This window comes from Grus americana, chromosome 9 (genome assembly GCF_028858705.1).
Source record: "Grus americana isolate bGruAme1 chromosome 9, bGruAme1.mat, whole genome shotgun sequence".
In the NCBI taxonomy this organism is placed as follows: Eukaryota; Metazoa; Chordata; class Aves; order Gruiformes; family Gruidae; genus Grus; species Grus americana.
The window spans coordinates 15,076,524-15,100,629 of NC_072860.1; the positions used below are offsets into that span (position 1 = coordinate 15,076,524).

The 24,106-nt window shown below is 36.1% G+C and overlaps 1 protein-coding gene across 6 annotated transcripts in view; it reads right to left on the reverse strand.

Moving 5' to 3' along the window:
* Positions 1 to 229: 229 nt before the first annotated feature.
* OPA1 (OPA1 mitochondrial dynamin like GTPase) overlaps positions 230 to 24,106 on the reverse strand; it is a 56,933-nt gene continuing 33,056 nt past the window's right edge. For all 6 annotated transcript variants that reach the window (XM_054834954.1, XM_054834951.1, XM_054834955.1 and 3 more), the window contains 6 exons: positions 23,482 to 23,622; positions 22,049 to 22,165; positions 20,660 to 20,753; positions 19,245 to 19,355; positions 1,215 to 1,292; positions 230 to 682 (listed from right to left, as the gene is read on the reverse strand). In XM_054834954.1, the coding sequence (XP_054690929.1) occupies positions 1,228 to 1,292; positions 19,245 to 19,355; positions 20,660 to 20,753; positions 22,049 to 22,165; positions 23,482 to 23,622 (528 nt within the window). In that variant the 3' untranslated portion in view covers positions 230 to 682; positions 1,215 to 1,227. The remainder of the gene's footprint in view (positions 683 to 1,214; positions 1,293 to 19,244; positions 19,356 to 20,659; positions 20,754 to 22,048; positions 22,166 to 23,481; positions 23,623 to 24,106) is intronic.

The window sequence follows — 24,106 nt, forward strand, 5'->3', positions numbered from 1 at the left end:
GGAGCAGCTGTTGACATTATTTCCTGAGCCAAACCTTTTAAGGTGTCAGTGAAGAGCAGTCTGTACTTTCACTTGAAAGCACTACAAGAATTGCTTGGATGATGTCTCTCAAGAGTTTAGGAGTTTAACAAAATCCACAACTTCCTCTCAAGATCTCAATACCATGCTTTTAAATCTGTACCGGAGCAACCAGAGAATGCATCAGCACAGAACATAACAAATACAAATGGCGTTACTTAGAAGGGTGTTTTAATGTACATACAAATACTAAAACTTTATGTCAAACTCCCAGGATCATTTGCAGGCAAGAAAATGACAACAGATAAAATCATTTTATGAATATGATCCAGCTCTACCATACAAGACAGATGCCAAAAATAAAAGCTTTTTTTCCTTTCAGGAAAAAAACCCAACTTAAATGTACAACTTCAGCAAGCTCCCAAGCTATCCCATTGACACACAAGTCAGATTCTTCTGTCATGTGCATGTAGCTTCAAAAATTACATGAGCAGGTAGATTTTAACTGAATTTCTCAATCCCATGAGACATTATTTTCTTTTTCCTCCAACATTTCAGGATGCTCCCCAAAAAATAGGAAAGAGAATGGGACACAAAAGCCATTTCTATTCAGTCTTCTTTGTGCAAGGTATCCTGGAAAAGGCTGCATTCTTGTGTAAAGTTGCTGTTGAAACAGAAAGGAGATTATTTTAAAGGTGCGCAAATATATGACAGCACTTAAGCTTGTGTTTTTGAGAATTACTATAGAAGAAAGAAATTTGGAAATCAGCTGCATGCAAATATTTTTGCTAACAATACACAGTGCCTTTAAGGAAAGAAAGAATCAAAATGCTTTTATGACAAGAAAAGTGTTCCCTTAATTTTGATTCCAGCTAGTTATGCCTTCTTTCTCTTAACACAGATAAAAATAATGAACTGAGAATAATCAAATAGCCAACAGTGTTTCATAATATCTGAATAAGTAGTCAGTAATTGTATTTCTACCAAGTTTCCTATCTGCTTGTAGTGTAAAAGCTGAAAGTATAGTTCTGCAGATTAGAAGCAAGAAGCAGCAGCAGGTAGGCACTGGAATAAAAGAAAAAGGAATTTTCACAAAGTCTGTATGAAAACGTGTGCATCTGAAAGAGATGGATAATCATTTTATACTGAACAATGAGAAAATTGCAGCAATCTTTTTATCATCTAAACATGATTACCTGCTTGAACAATCTATTTTTCTTGATGGAGGGCTTCTATGAAGGCTTCAAGTTTTTCCTGGATTTCCCGAACTTTTTCTGGAGAAATTAAAAAGATCACCGTTCAAATACCTAATACTTAAGTGAGGACATGCCCAGAAAAAAAAAAAAAACAACCCCACTACAAAACCAAAACCACAAAAAAACCCCTGCAAACATGAACAAAAAATAATGCTATCGTCAATATTGCCCTATGCATTTAGTTTCTTAATTACTAAGATTTAGAACATTTTTTCTACATCAGAAAAAATGAAACCCTGTCCCATTTGAAGAATTTCTAGAAACATTTTATGATTATCATGCTAGTTTAATAATTCAAAAATTTACTAAAGCAATCCAATACTAGAAACATTGTATTTAAAACCCCTGAAATTTCCATTAGATCATGCACAGAACTACTATACACCTGCTACATGTAGGGAGTTGTTATCTTTTAACTAATGCCCACCAATCCCTTTCTCTGTTAACTAAATATCTTTATTCTCCACAGCAAGTGTCACAAACACTACTAATCATTCTAAAAAGAGTGAAAGCCAGTGCCCTTTCAGCAGGGAGAATTTCAGGGAACCAAACATCAGCACTCAAGACACCCATTCAAAAGGGCATGCACAATGTTAAGAATGTTTCAAACTTGCACTTTATTTCCGTGCACTTCAGTAGTAACCAGATGGATGTAGGCAGAATCTTATTTTATATGAATACTAAAGCTGGGAGTTTATTTCTCTGCAAAAACATGACTTGAACACAACTACAAATAGTTACTAAGAATGAAAAGGCAACCAACACTGGGAAAAATTTAGGGGTTTAGGCATTTTTCCACTCTTTTCTCAATTCCATGCAACACTTGTCATCATATAACCTATTTGATTTATTAAATTGCTTATGAAGCAAGATTTAGAACATAGCTGGAATCCAAAGCCTGCGAGATTTCCTGCTTCTCTCTCACCACATCCTCATTTGAAGCTCCTTCTGTGTATGATTATAGCTATGAAAAAACACACACTTCAGAAGTATGAAGGAACAGGAGGAAAGCAGTAGGACAGACAAAAATAAGTTAGATGAGCATAAACACAGACAATTTTTTTTTAATTTCAAGCTAAAAATACTATCAGATTAAAGCCGTGTGTTCCCTTGTATGAGATACAAGGTTTGAACTTTTTTTTAAAAAAATCTTTTATTAATGTTTTCTTCTCTTTAGCAATACCATATGTTATAAACTTGCTTTCCTGAGCTGAAATAACAGCAAAACAGAAAGAAAAATAAAACAATCAGCCTTAAATGGGATTCATAAGCATGAGTGGGGAAAAAAAAAAAAAAAAAAGACCGCTAAAGAGAATGGTCTAAGAACATTGCTAAGGGTACTAAAAGTTTCATCCAGTAACAAAGTGACAATCCCACACAGTTATGAAATCCATTTTAGAGTAATTATTATTATAATGATAATAGAACCTCAACAACCCCCTGTAGTCCTGTTCTAACAGAAATACAGAATTTTGGTTAGTATTTGAAATAAACCATGGAAAATAGCCTGCATGAGGATGAAGAAATCTCGAACTTATATCTTTATTGTGCAATTCTTAGGTGACAAAGGGCAAACCACTTATACTTTCAATGCTTTGGTGTCCCCTTCCCCAGTGGTGCTTATCTACACACACAAATGTACAGTGGGGCTGAATCATGCTTTGGGTCCTAAAGAAAATACCAAAGAACCTTCTTGAATTTCAGCTGATTTTGGTTTGTTTTTTTTTTTTTTTTAAAGTACTTTGATATTAAATGAAGATTACATACAGTCAGTGTGAGGGCAAAAGCTGTATGTTGGAAGTTAAGAAGCAGCAGTAGCTGATTTTTACTGGAGGAGTAAAAAAAAAATAAATTTCCTTGATTCAGTTCAGCAGAGAGAATCTTTGAAAGCTGCTGTCAATGAAAAAAAAAGTAGTCCCATGACCACTTCTCCTTACTAAGCACATTCAAAGTGTTTTCATTACTACCTTTTTAAATAAAAACAATATGTATTGTTTGCATGTCAGTATATAAACCTCTTGTGTAATGAAAACATTAATTCTATGGCATTTATTTAGGCAACTACTTAGCTTCCAATACTGATGCTCTATGTATGTTTACAAAATTAGCCTTTGAAGTAATGTCCTATTATCTTGCACAGAGTTGACATTTTTGGAAATTATTAATCCTGGACCTCACTCTCCAAAAGGAGCAGCAGTTGCCAGTGATAATGGGAGATTAGATCTCAACCCAGAAGATCTCTTCATATTGTGCTTTCAAGAGCTTTATTTTTGATGTGGATTTTTTTTAATTGCTACATGCTTTCCCCAAGTATGTTCTTTATATTGATCAAGCCATTAGACTCAATGAAAGCAGGCAAATTTAGCAGTATTAAATGTAAATATTTTTCCTTCTCAACCTCTTGCCAGTGAAATATTCCAGTCCTGAAAATTAACAGTATCAGCAAAAATCTATAATTATTATTTCACCCTTAAAAAAGGTTTGTGCCAACAAAATCTATTTTAATTTTCTGATTAGGGCATATTAAAATAACAGGATAGCAAATATGTATTCCACCAGAATATACTGAATCAGCTGTGTTTGCTCAGAGAACAGACATACTAAAATTGCCTCCATATTATGAACACTTTATTAGTTTTTATACTTGGACTGAATTGAAATGATTGCTTAACTGTAATAATTATGAGCTCTTGAGGTAATTTAATACTTTGGAAAAACATGCTGGCTATTCTTAAAAAAGAACAGCTACAATGACTGCCAAATAGCTGCAATTATTCATGCTATGCCCTGTATTCTTAGCAGCAGCAAAGCCTTTTGCAGCAGCAGACCCCAGCCAACCTGTAACATTTTCCCACAAGCCCATTCTGTAGCCCAGAGAAGCAGTCTGCTAAATTGGTTTACTTTTCAAATAGGCTAATGGCAGAGTTATGCATTTACACAACACACATCTTAATAAACCAGTAAACACAAATGCTCGGGCAGAACTCTTCTAATGAGCGCAAGTGCAGGGTCTGCAATTCTGGGATAACTGCCTGTAGTTTCATCAGCACCATGTGACATTGCATTTGAAACAACAATTAATTGTTACAATTCAAGAGTCAGATGTTACCCATCTTCCGTGGCTTTTAGCAACCTGGTCTAGTGGAGGGTGCCCCTGCCCATGGCAGGCGGGTTGGAACTATAGCATCTTTAAGGTCCCTCCCAACCCAAACCAGTCTGTGATTCTGTAAGTTCTCTCCTGTGAAATGCACAAGCTGTGTACCCACATTTGCAGGGTTTTGACTGACACCTAGATAAAAATATTTGTGACTTATGCTTGTAAATTATAGTACATTTTGTTTTTGAGGAAGGTTTATCAACATGCCAAATCCAGAACATCATTTGGGTTTTGGATAAAAATGCTTACTATAGAAGTAAATTAAGGGATAAGCAAAGGCGACCTGTTGTTCTTTCTAGGTTTTGCAATATTGTGTTTTTCCATGTACAAACCACAGATTAAAATCATGCAGCTTGCTAGCAAATTATAGCACTGTTATACAATGCTCCAGTATCACAGAAAGGTGTTAAAGTACTACCCTCTTATTATACGGTACTGCAGAAGTTTAAATATACACTATCGCTTACACTGGATGCTAGAAAGATGAGGGGGTCTTTGGTAGTTTTAATGCAGACCTGAAGTTACAAATACATAATTCTTCCAGCACCTGTTAAACAGCGATCAAAAAATCAAATTAAATCAATGAAGAATAATTGTAACTAAACCCTTGTTTCCATCTTTAGAACAGTAAAATTCAGAGGTCTAGGGGCAATGAATGGGTATTCTACTTCCCATTTACCCTGTGTTTACCTAAAAGATAAGCTGGTTCATACATAACTCATTCTGCCTCTTGATCTGGTCATGAATATTCCCATAATCCTCCCTCCATAGCCCATAAAACTTCACTGACAGAATGAGGAAATTCTTTATTCAGGCTTCTTGAGATCCTCATTCATGCTCAGTCTCTCCTTATCTCCATAAGAAATGATAATGCTACCCACTCATTTTCTTTTCATTAATCCTGTGATCCTAAATCTAAAGGCTCAAAACCAGACTAATTGATCTGTAATGAGGATTTGGATACATTGTGAACACAGAAAGACGTAGCCACAGATAAAGTTTGCTTTTCCTAATATCATAAGCTGGTCAGAAGGGAAACCCCTGAAATATTCAGTCTGACAAGAAGTGCTTGCGTACTGATTGCTGCCTTAGATTGTTTAGCTGTTTCATTTTAGTAGTGATTTCCCAGCTTCTGCACTGTTAATTAAAGATAAGCTTGGCTAAGTTATCAAACGAATCTCCTGAGGTAAGGCCAAATAATCTCAAAATAATATTAAGCACAAATTACAAAAGCAAAGTACATTACTGATTTATTTCAACCATGCTCTAAGTAGCAAGAAAACATTTTCTAGATATTTTTCAACTGCATTAATTGGTTTAATAGAAGATGTGGCCTCTGCCCACAAAACCTGTCTTTTTTTGCTTCTGAGGATAAATGAAGTTTGAGACATTCAAATCATATATACTTACCTGTAAAAACCCAATGGTTTTAGCACAGAATTTTAAAGATGTTCATGTCTGTCTGTACCACAACAGGGAGAAAACTTCATGAGTATTTTAGGCAAATCAAAAAGCATTCCCTTCCCCTGTTTACAAGTTTGCCTGTATGACATCAAATTTCAGTTGCAGCATCAAGAAAAATTGTAAAATCTTTCTGGACACAGATCCACCTTTATTTTGTACTTTGATGAAACTTATAGCATTAAACCACCACAGTAAAAGTGTGTTAATACCTCATTATAAATCTTCCTGTTCTACATTAAAGTGATTTCTAACTCCAACTAATGTTTACATGGCTTTGATATTTGAAAGCTCATGGTTGTTACTCCTTTTGCTCTGGACTGTGCTTAGACTTTATTCTCTTTTTTCCCCCCTTTTTTTTTTTAATCTTCCTTCCTTTCTTAATCCCTTTCTTGCCTATAAACATTCTCACTGCTTGCTGTGCTACTTCTGTGTTATGGTTAATTAACCATAGAGGCAGAAATGTTGCATTTACTGCTGTGAATGCATCATCTTTCCTCCAATAAAAAGGAAAGCCCAGTCTGTAGTCCTATTTCATCAGAATGCCCAGAAGCGCACCATTAAAAACTGGAAATGTCAATCCACCACAGTTTCCTATTGAAAGTTGAATTTTAGCTTAGGGCTACCTAAGACACAAACCCCATAGTTGTATATAACCCCCTCTGAACAGTCAGGTGGAGAAGGAAAGGGAGGGAAAATCATCGCTTCCGAGCTCAGCCTTCTGTACCACATTCCTGGATTTTCTAAGGGCCATGCAAAAGCTTTACTTCTTGTTGAAATAGTAAGAGGCAGCATGCTCACAGTCACTCCAAATAATGCCCCAGAAAGCAGACTTTCCACCCACAGTTACAAGACCTGCATCGACATGCTTTCTCATGTCTCACACAACCACAACCTAACAGCTACTATAATTTACTGATCATTGTAGGGTCATGTCCTGCTGAATTTTAGAAAATCCTTTGAAACTACCCATCACATTTTTTGCCAGTTTCCTCTTGTTCACATACCATATTTTCCTCTGGATGAGGCCAAGAGGAAAGCTAAAGGGTTTTTTTTTGGGGGGGGGCGCGAGGGGAAAAAAAAGGCAAAACCACCCAGGCTGCCCTTAAAGAGACAGAACATCATTTATCAGCTGCAAAGACAGATTTATAAGTAGAGGGCCCCCTCTGTTCCTTTAAGGCTGCAAAACAGATGGGAAGTGAATGGACAGTCAAAGGGTCAAGAAAACACATGGGAGGTGCTGCTTGTCTGCTGTATGTATGTTCCCAGCATAAGAAAGAGGTCAAGATTGTAACTGCATGGCTGGGTGCTGGAAAGGCCTTTTCTTTAAGCTATTACAAAGACAAACGCTGTTCCTCATCCTGCTGTCAAACTGCTATAAATATTGGTTTGTAAAGAGAGTTTCAGCAGCTAAAAGTTTTTTTAAAAAGGCTGAGCAGGAGGATGAATCATGTGAATGATTCTTAAACAATTAGCTCAGTGTAATAAAAGCACTGCAGAACCCTGCAAAGTTTAAATGGAATTTATAATAGTTCATGTAGTAAATCCATGAATCATTAAAAATATACAGCCTTTAAAATGCAAGCTTGCATAAAATAGCTAGCATACTCTTTAGTTACTAGTAGTTAGACTGAATGAAGATGCTAAATGATGCTGCATTGTAGTAGCTTTCCTTTATTGTTACAAAATATTTCTTATAAATATTGCAATCGATAATGAGATTTGATTTTGCAGCCAGTTTAATTAAGTTCTTTCTATAAATTCTGATTTCAAAGTATGCTCACTGGAATGGAATAATTATGACACAAAAATGTGGTGAATACATTTATAAATCATACATATAAGAGGCTTCCCCTCTTAGACATATAAAGCTAGATAACCAACACTATATTCACCAGAGTTACTGACAACTTTTCTACTTGCCTTAAATCCCTTTGCCCTCCTGAGATAAAAGGTATTTTAATCTGAGCAACATCTAGAATACCTGCACTCCAGTTACCAGTTCCAGAAAGAATGAGAAGGACAGGGACATGCTTTAACTATCCAAGTGCAGCAGATGAGATGCTTTCATTATTAAATAGACAAAGATAGTATTTCAGTGTCCTCTCAAAAATATTTATTTTAAACCCTAGAACAAGACAAGACGCTAAGCATATTAGTATCACTTAAAATCTCCAAGAGTCAGTCAACATACGAGTTCATCAACAACTGCCTGCTGGTGACCTGGTTGAAAATTTCCTTTAGTATGGCATTAACAGGAGAAAACATCAATGAGCCGGTTTCCTACAAAGGCATACATATATATATATGTGTGTGTGTGTACACATTTTTTCTCTTCCTTGTTGTAGGTGAATCCATCTCTCAAATGGAAAAAGACCACGTCCAGATAGTATATCTAGCCTACTGTAGAAACATAAAATCTTAGTCTTAAGAAGTCATTTTAGACGGGAGAAAAAGAAAAAAAATCACAGCTGCCATTACTGAAGTCACTTTTGTTGCAAGTATTAATATCATTATTAATCCCTGCATATCATATCTGAGTAAAGCTATCAGCAGTCTGTACAAAACAGTATCACCTTTATTTCAGACTAAAGATAACCAAGCAGCAGCAGACAGCTTATCTGAAAACACTTCAGCTAATTTTACAAGGTATTGAGCATTGGAACGTTATTTTAGCATTAATAATAATGCTTTTTAGCACCAGAAACAGCAAGTGTGCATTGTGCTGATGAAATTGTAGATTACTAATCAATCAATGTCTTGATCTATAGTTGCCCCAGATTCACAAGCGAGACCTCCGCAGCTTAATGAAACAGCTTCAACAACAAATTCCCCCCCCCTCAGTCGAAGAGCACAGAACAGAAGCCGACTGTATTTCTTGGAGCGGTCCCTGGGGCTCCTCAGGCTGGCAAGCACCAAGTCTTTCTGCGTCTGACAGAGCACACGAGAACAGAGGTAGGGGCTGAAGCAAAACTGACAATAATGCAGACTACTGACTTTATACAAGATATGTTTCTATGGGCTATTACGCATCAGTCCTGCTTGTCTACAGAAAAGAAACTAAATATAACCAAATCACGATGAAAGATCACAAACTAGTATACATTTCTATACTGTTATTAAAGTTAGCTTAATGCACAAATAATTATTAATTTATATTAAGCTGCAAGTTTATGAGAGTCATGGTATCTGCAATAGCAATGTAGGACACGGGCACCTTTCAAGTCCTCTGTCTACCTTAGATTTTTTAATTAAAACTGCTTTAATAACTCAGTCTTTCAACAGAACTTAGCTGTGCTGCTTACTGGACAGCTAGAAGGAGCTTAGTAGCACAATGACAAAGCAACCTGATAAAGCAGACACATTTTGAATCAGATTTACAGACACAAAGATTTCATTTCAAAATCAAAACTGTTGAGCTAAAATGAATCACAACATGATGATGCTCATTATTTTGAGTGGAAATAGCGAAAAGTATAAAGGCAAACCAGAAATATTACCCAATGATCCAGTGATGTAAATAAATAAATAAACTTTTTCTTATGTAGAAAGGACATATACAGCTGTAAAGGTAAATTACTTATGTAATGGCTACTGTAACCTTAAGGCTATAAAACTGTAAAGAGATTTGAACACAAGAAATAATTGATATATGTTGTTTCTACACCCAAAATAAAGCATGCTCATTAGTTAGCGTATAAACATATTATCTAGCTATCAGGACTATTTATGTGAAAGTCTCTCTAAAATATGTCAGAAATGAAATGGTGATGAGATAAATTTTTATACCATAATAAACTACATTTTTGACAGTCAGAAACTTAAGTTATCACACCCTGAAGTTAAACAGGTCATTATTATTTTTTCTTAGTTTGTTATCATTCCTAGCTGAAAATATTTCCTTCCCTTTTGTTTTTATATAGACTTCCAAATTAGAAGCGGAGTCCACTACAACATTAACAACGCGCAACATACACCACGCTGACTTCTCCAGCTTTTGGACATGTGAATGTTGCACTCCACAGTTCCATACTAGTTCAAAACAAGTACATAGATTGGTAAGTTTAAAAGTTTGCATTTAAACAAATAGTAATCTCTCCATGATAAGTACTTATTTAAATTTTGATTAATAGGTACCTTCATAAGCAACCAGTACTAAAAAGAAAATAGCATCCAATTAGATGTTTTGATCCTTGCATCATTAAGGAAATTGTAGGAAAAAAATCAATTTGGCAGACCAGACCAGAATGACCCTCAAGTACAAGAGACATGGGTCTAGGGTAAGATTAACAGGCATTAAAAACGTCATTACTCATGTAGCAGTTTATCATTATTTTTCAATGTCAGCTTTAAGTGATAGGCTTCGCTTAGTCAGTGACAAATGTGCTGAACTTTGTAAGGATCCGTTTTAGAACCTGGACATCAGTGCCTAACTCTTCATCAATAACTTTAAGAAATCACAGCAGACAGACTTTGGTCATCTGGGATTCTTAAGTTAAAGTAAACCATCACTCCATCACAAGAGGTTTACAAGTGATGTATGTTCTCCCTCGAGGATTACTTCTCTCTCTGAGAAGATGCAGCTTTTTAAAGCACTTTCTGCCATGACACAAAGCAGGAACTACCTTATCTGCACTTTGAAACAGACTGTCCTACACATTCTTCTGGTTTTAATTAATTAGTTTTGTGCAGCTGCCCAAAACTCAGGGCGGGGGACGACACACCAAAAAAACCACCCGTAAACATTTAACCAGTGTCTTTCATGTCAAAGCACACTCGCTTGGGTTAATTTCATAAGTTATCTACATGGAATTAAAAACATGATAATCATGCAAAACCAATTAATTTGCATTCTAACAGAATACCAGAAAGTTAGCAAATCTACTAAAAATAACAGCATGCATTGTTGTGGACTTGATCATGTGCAAAGGTAGGGGAAACCGAAGACACAACCACACAGACTGATTCCAAGCACATTGTCCTCTGACCTCCTGTGCCACGGAGCACCAGGACGTCTACAGAGCTCAAAGGGAGGACAGGAGTCGTACTGCCACCAGCACACTGATGACACCAGCACAAGCTTGAACTCAGACACAGACAGCTGACATGAGCACTTTGACTAACTGAGATTTGGGCAGAAATGAACCTGCTCTAAATGACAACCAGTCTCTGATAAGACTCAGGCCATATTAATGTCCTGAACCATGAAGACAGTAGCTACCCTGCACATGCTTATCGGAAGTTGGAGATCTATTCGGTGATTCCCAGAGGAAAATGGCCACTCTGCTTTTGTCCAGTTAGAAGGCCACAACATCTCCTGGTGTAACCTTCTGCCAACTCAGGATCAGACTATAACTGAGTGCTCCTCACTTCTGTGAATTGTCTCACAACTATGAAGTGATCATATTCTTACTTACATAGCTTCTAAAACTCTAATATTTAGGCATCATGGAAGAAATAAGATCACAAAACAGCCCTAACTCTGCAGATTCTAATAAAGTTACTCCTCCATTTGGATTTCCTAGGATGCTTTACTCTTTTCCTTGTCTCTCTGAGCAGCAGGGGCAACATCTGGGCTCTACATTCAAATATCTTCAAAATTCTACCTTTTTTTCCTGCATCTTATAAACACCAAAACCCACATTTGGTTCTGAACAAGCACCTTAAGCACTGATTTCAGGACTACTAACCAATGCTTTTTGAGCTGTTTTGTCTACCTCTTATTTCTAGGGAAAATTACCTAAGATCTGCTTATTTGAGAGAAGGTCTTTCCCCCTACAGCTGAGCTTTTCCCCCTTATGAAATGCTGTGACCTTTTAGAAAAGTTGAATCTCATAAACAGAAGAGAAAATGGAAGCAAAGGCTTTAGAAAACCAAGTCAAATCATGATTTTTAAGGAGCACATGCAAACAATGTCATGTAGGACAGAGGTCAAATCAAAATAGTGTTGATTAGTTTCACACAACATTTTTATTCTGCAGCTAACAGTAGTGAAAGAAAAAAAAAAATAACCACAGTGCAAGTCATTATCTGCAAAGCACCGCTCACAGACTTTATCCCCAACTTTGCATAAATGCATAATAAAAAAGACACGCTTAGATTTATATCACTTTGTTACATATATCAGACATGACAGAGCCCACTCAGCTTAGTCAAATACATCACAGGAATTCCAGATCCTGAGTCAGCAACTTGCATATGGAAGTAGCAACTTAGCTAATATTAGCTTTTTAACTCCATTAAAATGGTAAGTTTATTATATTCATAATGATATTAAATCATTCATGCTCAAAGTTTGCAAAAGGTTTACATTCAACACTAATGGATTCGACACAAGAGAAAGAGTTAAGAATTTAATGCAGTGAGCTTAAAACAATGATTTTAGATATAAAACTTGAAAGTATTTTACTGTAACACTGGTTTATTTAGGTTTTATATGTTTTAGTCTTTACAAGAAAATAATTAAGTTCTGCAAACTGTTATATATTCATACCTTACAAACATATGACAGAATTTAAACAAATGGCCCTAAGCTATCTTTTCTTCATGTGAGGGCTCACTCAAAAAGTTTCAAAAAGCTTTTGTGCAGAATGCAGTCTCAGCTAGCCCGTGACACCTGTACAGGTGTCAATATTTCTGACAAACGAACTTGGAGGCTGACCCCTTCACATTCATACCTAGTAATTTCAGGATCAAGTTTCCACAGGCATTCCGCAAGGCCCTTCCCACCTGCTGCCAATTCCTCTCCCTGTGTCAATGCACATGGTTTTACTTATAATTTGGCCAAGTTCTGGTTTTCTTTTTTAACTTGTGAGGGAACAGGATATTGGATGAATAGTATGCTGACCTAGGAAAGGTGTTTTGCATGTACTATCCTTATGTGTTTGTCTTGTGCACATAAAAGATCCCTTTGCAACATTCATAGTTTAGCTGTTCAAAAGGAATAAAGCAGAAAAAATAAGTGAAGATACAGCATGTGTATTTCTTTGGGGTCTGTGAAATTTCATTTCTAACAAAGTCAATGGCAAAGGTCCTGCTGACTGCCTGAAGACAGGATTCACCTTAAGTATTCAACGTACATGGGCACCACCTAGCAAGTTTTAAATGCTACTGCAATATGAATATATTTAGGTTTAGGATAAGAGACTAGAATTTCCCATTTGCTTTCTGAAATGATTAAAGCATTCGGTTTGTAACTTTTTTTAGTAAGAAAGATTAATAAACTAATACTTTCCACGCAGTTGCTAATGAGAAATGTGTAACTGAGGGGAAAATGACCATCCCTTACAGTCTTCCTAAATTATGTCATGCAAACAAACAAAAAAACCCCAGAGAGTGGAAAACAAGAGGGACAAGGCTCTTGCCTCCCAGAAGAAAAACCTTAACATTCAAGAAACCACTGCCTAAGCCGTGCTCATGCATCAAAAAGCAAGAAAAAAAATAACCAGAGATGGGAGGCTTGGCACTAGCTCTGCTGGGTGCCCATCCTCCCCACTCCTCCTATAAAGGCCATTCATTGCCATCTTGTGTTGGAAAGTTGTATGGCAACTTCATTGCTGGACAAAGTTCACACTACTGAGGAAGTTTGCTTTGGCCACTTATATAAAAAGAGCAAGTCCAGCAGAGTGGAATTCTGGAAACAATTAGGTAGTTCTGGGAAACATTTCACTGGGAGCTCAACATTAAAAAAAATTGCCATGTTAAAAAGTAGTTGACAGGAAGTTAAGATTTATCCACATGCTATCAATTTTGCATAGAACTATAGAGTATTTCTGCTGAAATTACTACTCTATCATTTGTGTTAAAAATAAAACAGTAGAAAAGGTTATTGATCTTGAAATCAAATTATTTCACCTACATATTTTTTTTTTCCAGGAAAAAAAAAGAATTATTACTCAATACTGAAAAACACAATAAAAAAAATATGGTTCTAGGGAAGGTGTGACTTCAAAAAATTGTCTTTTATTAATAAACATAGAATCACAGAATGACTTGGAAGGGACCTTAAAGACCATCTAGTTCCAACCCCCCTGCTGCGGGCAGGGACACCCTCCACTAGACCAGGTTGCCCAAAGCCCCATCCAACCTGGCCTTGAACACTTCCAGGGATGGGGCATCCACAGCTTCTCTGGGCAACCTGTTCCAGTGCCTCACCACCCTCACAGTAAACCCACTTTAGCATTGCCATCAAAAAGATCCTGAACCTCAGCAAATGCCAGTAGTTTTACCATTTTAACAAATTTTGCAGCAAAAGAAATAAAATACATTTAAAATGTAAGAACTTTCAGTAAGTTCAGAGGCATCCTGCATGAATGTCCAATGTCAGTCACTTCAGAAAAGTTACACAGGAATACAGGAGAAAATAGTACGAACTAGTAAATACTGTAAAAGATTACTGATAGAATTAAAAGATACACACTGACTGATCCATCTAAGGTATTGTTGAAACAAAGGGTAATTAATATTTTTTAAAAAAAAGAAAGTGGAAAAGCTTTGTGTACAGCTACACACACTTGTGCATAAACACAGCCATAGGCATTTGAAGGGGCTGACTTGCCACCATTAGATAACTAGATCTTCCCTCCAGCTACAAGCAGTGCCTTAAAGCCTGCAACACAAACAGGGTAGTCCCGACGAGGCATTTTTATGAGTAGAAATTCTCCTTTTAAAAGATTAACGTTTACCATTATACTTTTAGCTCCCTCCACCCCATTTTACTTCTTAGAAAACCTAGCACATGGTATATTTAAGATACAGTATTTTACTATATGCTTAGTTAAATCAAAGTTGTGTGTAATATAAGTTTCAAATCAAAATATTTTGTCCTTCAGAAAGGAGCACAATTAAGATGCATGTGCCAACCAGACAGTAAATGTAATTCCTGTTGCTTACGAGGCTATCCAAGGTAGGGTGAAAGACCTGGGTATGTCCTTGATCTGACAGACAACTTTGGTGAAGAACTTCGATATAAATAATTCACCAGAGTTTTGAAGTAGGTTGTAAACAATTGCATTAAATCAGGTTCCTACTAATTACTGAATATGCCTGAAATACTCAACTGTCTCTACAGTTTCAAAAACACAGCATGTAAAATGACTAGGGCTCTGAACTGGCTGTTACTTCTCACAGAAGAACTTGGAGTTGTAGCAGATAGTCCGGTGCAGCCATTCAGCTCATTGCTCAGCAGCAAGCAAATAAAAGAAAATGGACTACAAGGAATTACTATAAAAAGACCAGATTAAAAAACAGAAAACATCATAATGCAACTGTATAAATCCACAGTGCAGACACATTTCAAATATTCTGCACAGTTCTGCTCTTTTGTCTCAAAAAGGGTTTAGTAGAACTAAAAGAAGGGAAAAGAGTGGCAGGGCTGATTGAAGCTATGAAACAATGTCCTTGCAAGGAGCAACTACACAGACAAGAACTTTTCAAGACAGGAAAAAGAAGAGCAAGTGCAGGTAGCATAAACATCTATGAAATCATGAGTGGCACAAAAAATGAATAGAGAAAGATTACTGAATGTTCTTCCACAGTGCAAGAACTAAGGAGAACCAAATGAAACTGGCAGGTGGCTCAAAAACAAACAAAAGGAAGTACTTTTTCACACAATGTGTAGTTAAACTCTGGAACTAATTGCCACAGGATGTTGCAGATGCCAAAGTTTACATGAGTTCAAAAAGCAATTAGAGAAATTCACAGGAGGAAAAAAAACCCCCCATGAATGGCTATTAATCACAAAGATATTAACACAGGATTAGGAAATCTTGGAACCACAGATTGTTAGATGCTGAAAGAGCATACCAGGCAAGTACTACTGTATGATTAACCTGTTCTTATGCTGCTCCCTAAATACCCACGCCTGCTCATTGCCAGGGACAGGACCCTAGGATAAACCGATGACAGGCTTCTTTCAATACAGGCACTCTTATGGATTGATTGCATTTTAGGACATTTTTGAAGTAACTTTTTCCAATTCAGCTATTCATCTTCTGCTCTGCCCCTTTTTGTATGTTACGATCCTTTCTTCCAGATGGTCTCTAGTCCTAGGGCTTCTTTATTTCCATAAACTTAGTAACTGTTTACTGGTACAAATATCATGATGATACTTATGATAGGGAGTACATGTACATTACATTTAAAGCCTTTTTTTGAAGAAAAAGTAACCTTCAGTACATTATAAAATACATAATTTGTTAGAAACAGTTCAAAAGATCTGTTTACAGTCTTTAAAATATCCAGAATAAAACCTGAGAAGTGAACAATGAGAAGCAGCACGACTTGGGGCCTAAAGATCATCAAGAAACACTCATATATAGGGTTAAAATACCATACAAGGCTGTAGAACACAGATAACAAAACCTGCTCAAATAATTTTTGAGTCTTATATGAGCTCTCATTACAAGACTGGGTCACCCATGTTAGAAACAGTTTGACATTAACCAGTATCCTAACCAGACAATAAAACACTTCCAGAGCTTCAGCATTAAAAGACTGATGTAAAAGAAGTGAGACAGTGTTGCCGTATCATCAGCATCATGAGGAAGCGTCCCAACCTCAGGTATATAAATAATTTAGATTTACAAGTCCAGTTTCCAACCAGGAAGCAAATCCTGGCCTCATATTTACAAATTTAGACTGGAAACTAAAAGATAGTTTGTAACCATCAAAGGAATGACATCCTGCAACATGTTTTCGGTACAAATAGTGAGTCCCAACAAGTTAACTGATTTAAAGATGGAGCTCAAGATATGTGAATGAGCTGGGTTATGTAAACACAGCTGCCTGGAACAGAGAGAGACTGGACTTCATGATTCGGGAGATCCCTGCCATTCCATTCCTAATTAAAATACAAATACTTTATGAATGTGTGTTGTGGGAGTCAGGATTTTCTTTCCTTAAGTAGAGTCCTGATTATCACTAAACGCTGTAAGAAGGAAATTACTTGTATAGCCACATGAGAGTTCAATGCTCTATGCTATCAAAGTCTGTCTCGGGAGTATAAAAAAACCCTGCACCACAGAAAAGCACTCTATTCACTAAGGGAAAGGCAAAGAAATCCCTTTTTCCTGTCATTTGCCCATAAAAATTATAACCACTTAGCAATAAAAGCATGCAGAAAGTAGAGAGAACATTTCTGATTTGACTACAGAGCTAAGCAGTGGTAGTTTTAAAATCTTCCCATAGGTACAATAAAACAGAACAAGCCATCATACATCATTTTGTACTGAATAATGATTATTTCCTTAAAAAAACATGTGTGCGATCTGTGACCTCCTGAATCTAAAAAAAAATACAGTGCACTGATGGTGTTTTAGCTACACAGCAATTTATGAAATGCATACTACAAACTTGAAGCATATATACTAATACACAGACACCTAGGATTATAAACACACCAGCAGGCTGCTCTTACAGGTCTAGTCTTAGTTTACAATATAACTATCCGAGCTGTTTCTGCTTTGAAATGGGAGGTTATTCCTGACACTGGTAAGAAGCAAAATTGACTATGCAAAAATTCCAAAGTCGATTTCAGTGCAAAATAAAGACGAATTCACTTAAACAGTAAGTATTTTCTAGTGCTCCTTTGTTTTGAAACACCCAATATTTAGGAATAAGTCAAAATCATCAAGTTTCACTCTATGCCAGTATTTGCTCAGCTAAAAAAATTAAGATCTAGCTTCAAAGCAAGAAAGCAAGCAGTAGTGCTCACTAATAAAAGGAGGTAACTTCCTCATTAAATATCTGTGCCCCACTACACAGGTTACCACTAGTTTTACCTCAACACATACATACATATATATACATATATGAAAAAACCTTATTATGTAAAACACATTCCATCCACTCTAGAAGAACAGCTACATGAATACAGGGTTTCAAAAACAACACAGGATGTTCGGAGAGAATTATGAACTTAAAATAAAAATTATATAGTCATACTAGAGACCAGTCAAAAAAACCAGACAATTTGCCCTAGATTCACTAAAACTCCCACTCACAATTCCAAAATATTACAGCAACACTTTCTAAAGAACAACAAATACCATAACTGACTAGGATTTTAATAACAACACTTCCAATGTAACCAAACCAGCACGATCAAAAATAAATCCTTTGATTTTGAGTTTATTGTAAGCAAAACATTTGTTTTATATGATGTTTTGGATGTAAAAAACCAGAAGACATAACTCATACTTAGGAAACTAATAGCAATTGAAGGCTTCTCTGTCCCACTGAACCCTGGATATCAGAACATTGCTAAATAAAAGAAGAAACACTGACCACAGCATTCATTTATTCTGAATTAAATATCCAAAGTCATATTTTAGAAGAAAATTAGTTGTTACATCAAGCACAAAATAAAGACATAAGGTCATCTCCTGTGATCTCAAGATGGAGACGTTTATATATTTACATGAACTTTATCACAAGCTTTTTTCTTTTCCCTTTTGGACAGCATCATTTATTTCCACTACCAGTCCAGGTGTACAGCTGGGGTTTAAGTGGAAGCCTCACAGAGTAATAGTGGAATGAGCCAAAAACCCAACAACATATGTGCAAGAGCAAGCCCCATCAGCTAGAAGTCAGTCTAAACCTTATTGGATGTACAGGTAGACAACAGGAGTATCACCTCAGCCTGAGTTGTCCCCTTAAAAACTTACACTGTTTAAAATCTCACTGTATTAACCACAAAACCCCTTCACACTTTGAGTGACTCACAGCATTAAACTACCATAATCCTTCTGGAAGATTATATCTGTTAGATTTTCCTCCTTGTTAAATCTCTTCATATGTTGTGCTTATCAAGCAGAGGTGACCGTTATATCAGATCTTCATGTCCAAAAGGTTTTGTTTCTGTATACATGGCCTAAAACAAGCTGACCAGTAAGTTACAAGCACTTCCACCTAATTTGTATTAAAAGTCAGTATTATCGGTGGGAAGGCTGCATATTTCACCCAATAATTAAAAAAAGATGGGATCAAAACCTCCTTACACAGTCAAGATTGAATCACCCAGAGACAGGTCTCTGAGGTGTGGATTAACCATGTTGTACCAGAAAAACGAGAGCTTCCCGTTACAATATTACTTTGCTTTAAGTACGTTTTTCAATATACTGATGCAATATATCAGTGAATTTACATATGGTGTAAATTATGTTGTTTTATCATACTATACTACTACCCATGTCCACCTTTGAATCAGTAAGCTCTGACTGTATTTAAGAAAAATTCCATTTGTGATAGTAATTAAATGCTAGCACACAACCCATATCGCATTAAGTGTTCTCAAGGTCAGAATTTGCTTCATTTTCAAGCTAGTTCCAAACTACTACAGAGTAGGTACTTACTGAGATCCTCTGCAAGCTGGACTCTCTTGCCAGTTAGGAGCTTCACCTTTTTTTCATTGTCCTCTGCAAAATCTTCAAGCACTTCCTTTACATTCTTCTCCAAGCGTCTTACTGTAAAAAAAAAAAAAAACAAAAACACAAAACCAACCAAAAAAAAGTGAGTGGTAACACTTTTGCACCTGTAACAACCTAAGGACAAAATTTTCAGAAGGTCTATGGGAGATGTAGTATATGTCACCAGACTAACTAACTTCTTGGAGAAAAGACTACTGAACACATAAGCCTCCTGTTTGGGCCATTAAGACAGGAAATTCTTTGAGAAAGATGTTTAAATTTCAAAGGATATTTTCTCTCTGAATTAAATTATTATTAGATGACTTTTTTAGGAGGAGATAAAAATATTTGTAGACTGCTTTGCTGTCTATTAAATTCAGCAGTTTCTTCTTTGAGATGGAACATCCAACAACTCTTTTATTGTAAGCATCCTTGCTGCCTCCTTCTTACCAGTTACACTTCCGCTATCAACATCACTCTTGTCAGATGAATCAAGGCTAAGCCAATTAAAGGTGAAAGATGGAAAAAGAAGTTAATGATGACAGCAGAGTATGCTACTGAAGGACTGATGACACACAGAGGGGTGTTGCCGTATATACAAGGCCAAGAGGAATTAAAAGCTCTTTAAAGCAGTGTTATCTTAACTATCATATCCTTGCCCTTCATATTTAGAGGGAATACCTATTACCTAATCAAACTTCCTAATTTTCAGCCCAACAGTTATCAATGAAGTAGGTGGTTTGAAGAGACAGGACCTAGCTCTCTACATTTTCTACAATTTCCTCTCTATGGAGGGTAACTTGCACTGCATGACAAGGTTCAAACCTTTTACTTGCACCTTCTTCAAGAAGCAGGTTGAAAACTATTTTACAAATCAAAAGATCATTATTAGTAATTGTACCATGGCACTAGCAGACTGCTACCTAAATGACGCTTTATAAGGAAGCTACTGTTATATAAACTCATCTAGATATTACATAGCACATTTTGCATGGCTTTAAAAAAATCCATTAGAATTGATTTTTTATATCAAACATTTTTAAATTAAAATCTACAGCCAGATTGACCTGAGAAAAAAAAGAATACAGTCACTATTTATTGAAATTCCTTCTGACAACTGGCGTCATGTAAACTGAAAATATTTTAAACTGAAGAGTGTCTTAATTATTTGACATATTTACACTAAATCATTTAATGTAAATAGAATGTCAAATTCTATTTACTCTACATCTTTCAATTACCTAACCAGGATATAAAAATCAGTCAGCCATGCTAAGCATGAAAGGAACACATGGCTACAGGAACACTTGAAAATTTCTAAACAATTTCTTGTTTCAAACACCCAAATCACTGAGCCTTACCTTCAGTGTTAGTAAGCTGCTGTCTCAACGTATTTGCTGTAATTGCCAGCATTCGCTGTATCCGCCAGAAGAGGACAATATCATTACATTCAAGCTGAAACGAGGGAAGTTGTGGTGTCAGACCTCTGATGTCCAGTGAACACCCTACACTTACAAGAATCTCTTGACGCTTAGTGGCAACTGTAAACTCTATACACATTCTGATCTTGCAGAAAAATCCCAGAGTAACTACTGTAAGTCATAAGGAAACACACCAAAAATACTTCAAGAACTGTCAGCCCTATTTAATACACTGCATCCCCTTTACATCTACTGTGTTCAGAGAAACAGCCGTATTAAAGGGTAACATGGAAAATAGATTTGCACACACTATACGCAGGCTGGTGAGTATAACCTAAGGCTCACTGAAATATCACACTTGTTCATAGCGAGCACACTGAAGGACAACAGCTGAACTCCATACTGTGACTCCCTGACAAATGCTTCTGAAGACAGTGTTGGGCCAAGGGCTGTATTTGTTAAGAGGAGAAGAGACAGTTTCTACACCTGCAAGGATGGCAGGAGGGAGCACTAACTTCACATTAGGACACCTTAAAAAGATAATAACAGGAAAGTGTCACAGAGAGGCAGCTCTCTACTCTAGGATCTCATTCCCTCTTATCTCTTGCAGGCAAAGGTATTTGTGCAGTAGTAAAGATTTCTGGCTCCATGGGGATCATTGTTTCTCATTAAAAAGAAAAACAAAACACCACAGAGAGTGAGGACCTCTAGCTTTCCAGTAATTTCTTTTTGATTTAAAATGCAGTAGTAAGAAAACTCTGTATTCTTTTCTTTGTGTGGCTTTGTGCATAGTGTCATTTGTTGCACAAGCTTGGGTTTACAAAGCTGGAAAGTCATTTAAAAGATCTGTTTGTAAGCTCCATAGTTGGTTTTGTTCCCCCCTCCCATTGATCACATATGGTTCCAAGCATTAGATCTAAACACTTATTTATCAGACTTATCCTATACAACCCCCTTAATGTTTTCTGATTGTTTTGTATCAGTGAGGTAAATAAATTTCATTGGGAAAGTGGGAAAAATGGATACCAACAAGATACCAATAGCTGTACAGTACTGCTTTTAACAGTGTATTCTCCATACACATTGGTAAGTAACACATTTTTAGGTCACAGCTGATACCCAGTGGTCATTTTACATACTTAGCACCAGGATGGCATTTTATCAATTACAAGCCTCAGGTAAAACATATCTAAGATCACCAGCTATCTCAAGGCAAAGGATATAAAAGAAAGGTTAGGCTAGTTAAAAGTATTTGCAGAATTTTTTTTTTTTCAACTGAGATGAAAATACTAAGGCAAAATACCAGTGTATATCTGTTCTTCAATTTACCTCCGAGTCCACAAAATGCCTCTGATAATAATAGAAGCCTCTTCGACATAGATTGCAGTGGTTCAAAGCAGTCTTCAGGAAATATCTTCTATAAATTTGGTGCCATGTGTCTTTAATCTAGGAAAACAGTACTTAAATTTGACTGAATAAATACATACACTCACAATCGTGCATAGTGTAACAATCGCATTTAATTTTAAACTGTAACTCCAAATTCCACTATGACTGTCACATAATATATCTTTAAATATTTCTCAGCAATTTGTCTGCAACTGGGATATGATTAATGGGTTAGTTACATTTCACAAACGTTACAGACAATTGTCAATTTAAAAATCTACTCCATGCTTTTAACATAACTGAATGCTTAAAAATATTGTCTGCAGCCAAAATATATTTAAATTATGTACTAAAGTCCAGGACAAATTGTTCTGCTCTTGGCATGATGCAATCTTCACATGAACACTGAGAATACAATTTTGAGTGGTACTCATTAATTTATCAATTAAACCAGACAAATATTTAATGTGTCTTATGTAAACAAACATTTGTAACTTTTCTTGATTAGGCTTATTTATGTTCTAGTTCTTCAAAATTACATATGTATATAGATGTGGCTCTTCAAAAAAACCTATAAAATAAAATTAAGAAAATCAGTTGCTTAGCTAGAAAGGAAACTCAATTTGCATTCAGTCTCCTCATGTAGAGGATGTGGATCAATACTCTGGCCTTTACAAAAAGGTATGGTTACTGCTGTATAGGAAAGGGGCTGCAGGTATTTAAATACCTCTTCTACCTTGAATAAGTACATGTATTAAAGTTGAAAAGGTAGCCAAAATCTACATCTATTAATTTGTTCGAATTCTCATTTATTTAAAACCTTACATTTAATTAGATAAAATGTCTAATTATGGTTAAGAGCCTTACACCACAACGAAATAAATAATCCAGAACATTTTAAACATATAATACATTCCTTCAGGGCACTTTAAAAACTCTGCCTTTTTCCAAGTATTTTTACAAAATTGCCCTCTCTTCAATGTACCTGTGAACTTTGAACTGCACATACAACCACACCAAAAGCTTAGCAATGCACAAGATGTTATCATATCTTGCTCCTAAAGGTCTTGATTCCACTATATAACATCTGAACAATAATTTTAAACAAGTCTTGTCATAATGCAGGTGAGAGAATCTGCTCAGCAGATTCTGATTTCACTCTAAACTGACAGATTCCAAAGTGTTGTACTGCATTTGTCCAACAGCCCACAGAATTGTGTGAATTGCGTGCAAGCAGTCATTTAGCAATTCATTTAGAAACATCTGGATTACAAATTCAGTATTTAGATGGAGTCTTTTATATGCTATCTAGAAAGAACATTCAAATGTTCACAGGGGGCTTCCATATGTTTTGTTACAATTCTGCATCTTACCAGACATGGGTCCACTGTTATTCCTCTTGCTTCAAGATTCTTTCTGACAGTCGTCACTTCATCATTTGCCAGATAAGCTGCATGTTCTTCATTACATTTGATTAATTTCTCAAGTTCATTTTTTGTTTCATTACGAACATTCTACAATAAGAATGATTAGTTAGAATTAATTATTTTAGAGATCATCAGCACCTCCTCAATAAACAGTCTACCTGCTTAATAAGCTAGAACAGAAAATACCTTTAACACTATTAACTATTACATTTAAGTGACTCAAAAGGGTATTTATGCCAAGACATCTCAAATATAGTATTTTTAAATGGATAATTCACTGTCAGTTTTTCATATTTTTTCTTTTCATTATGCCCAGAAATGCAGAAGAGGAAAAGAAGGGTGGCAAAAAAATAAGTCATAGGTGTTAGCCTCCTTTCCCTTCCATGAGTATCTGCTAGCGAGGTTCACATTCACGTATCAGCTGGGACACTGATGAAAATTGTAATTTTTGCCTAACAACTAGCAAGAACTCTCCATGGATTCATACCTTTAAGTTGCTGTTCATTAAATTCAAGTAAGATAGGTTAAGTCACTGCCTTTCTCCCATACCTGGCTGCACATTGTTGACTGT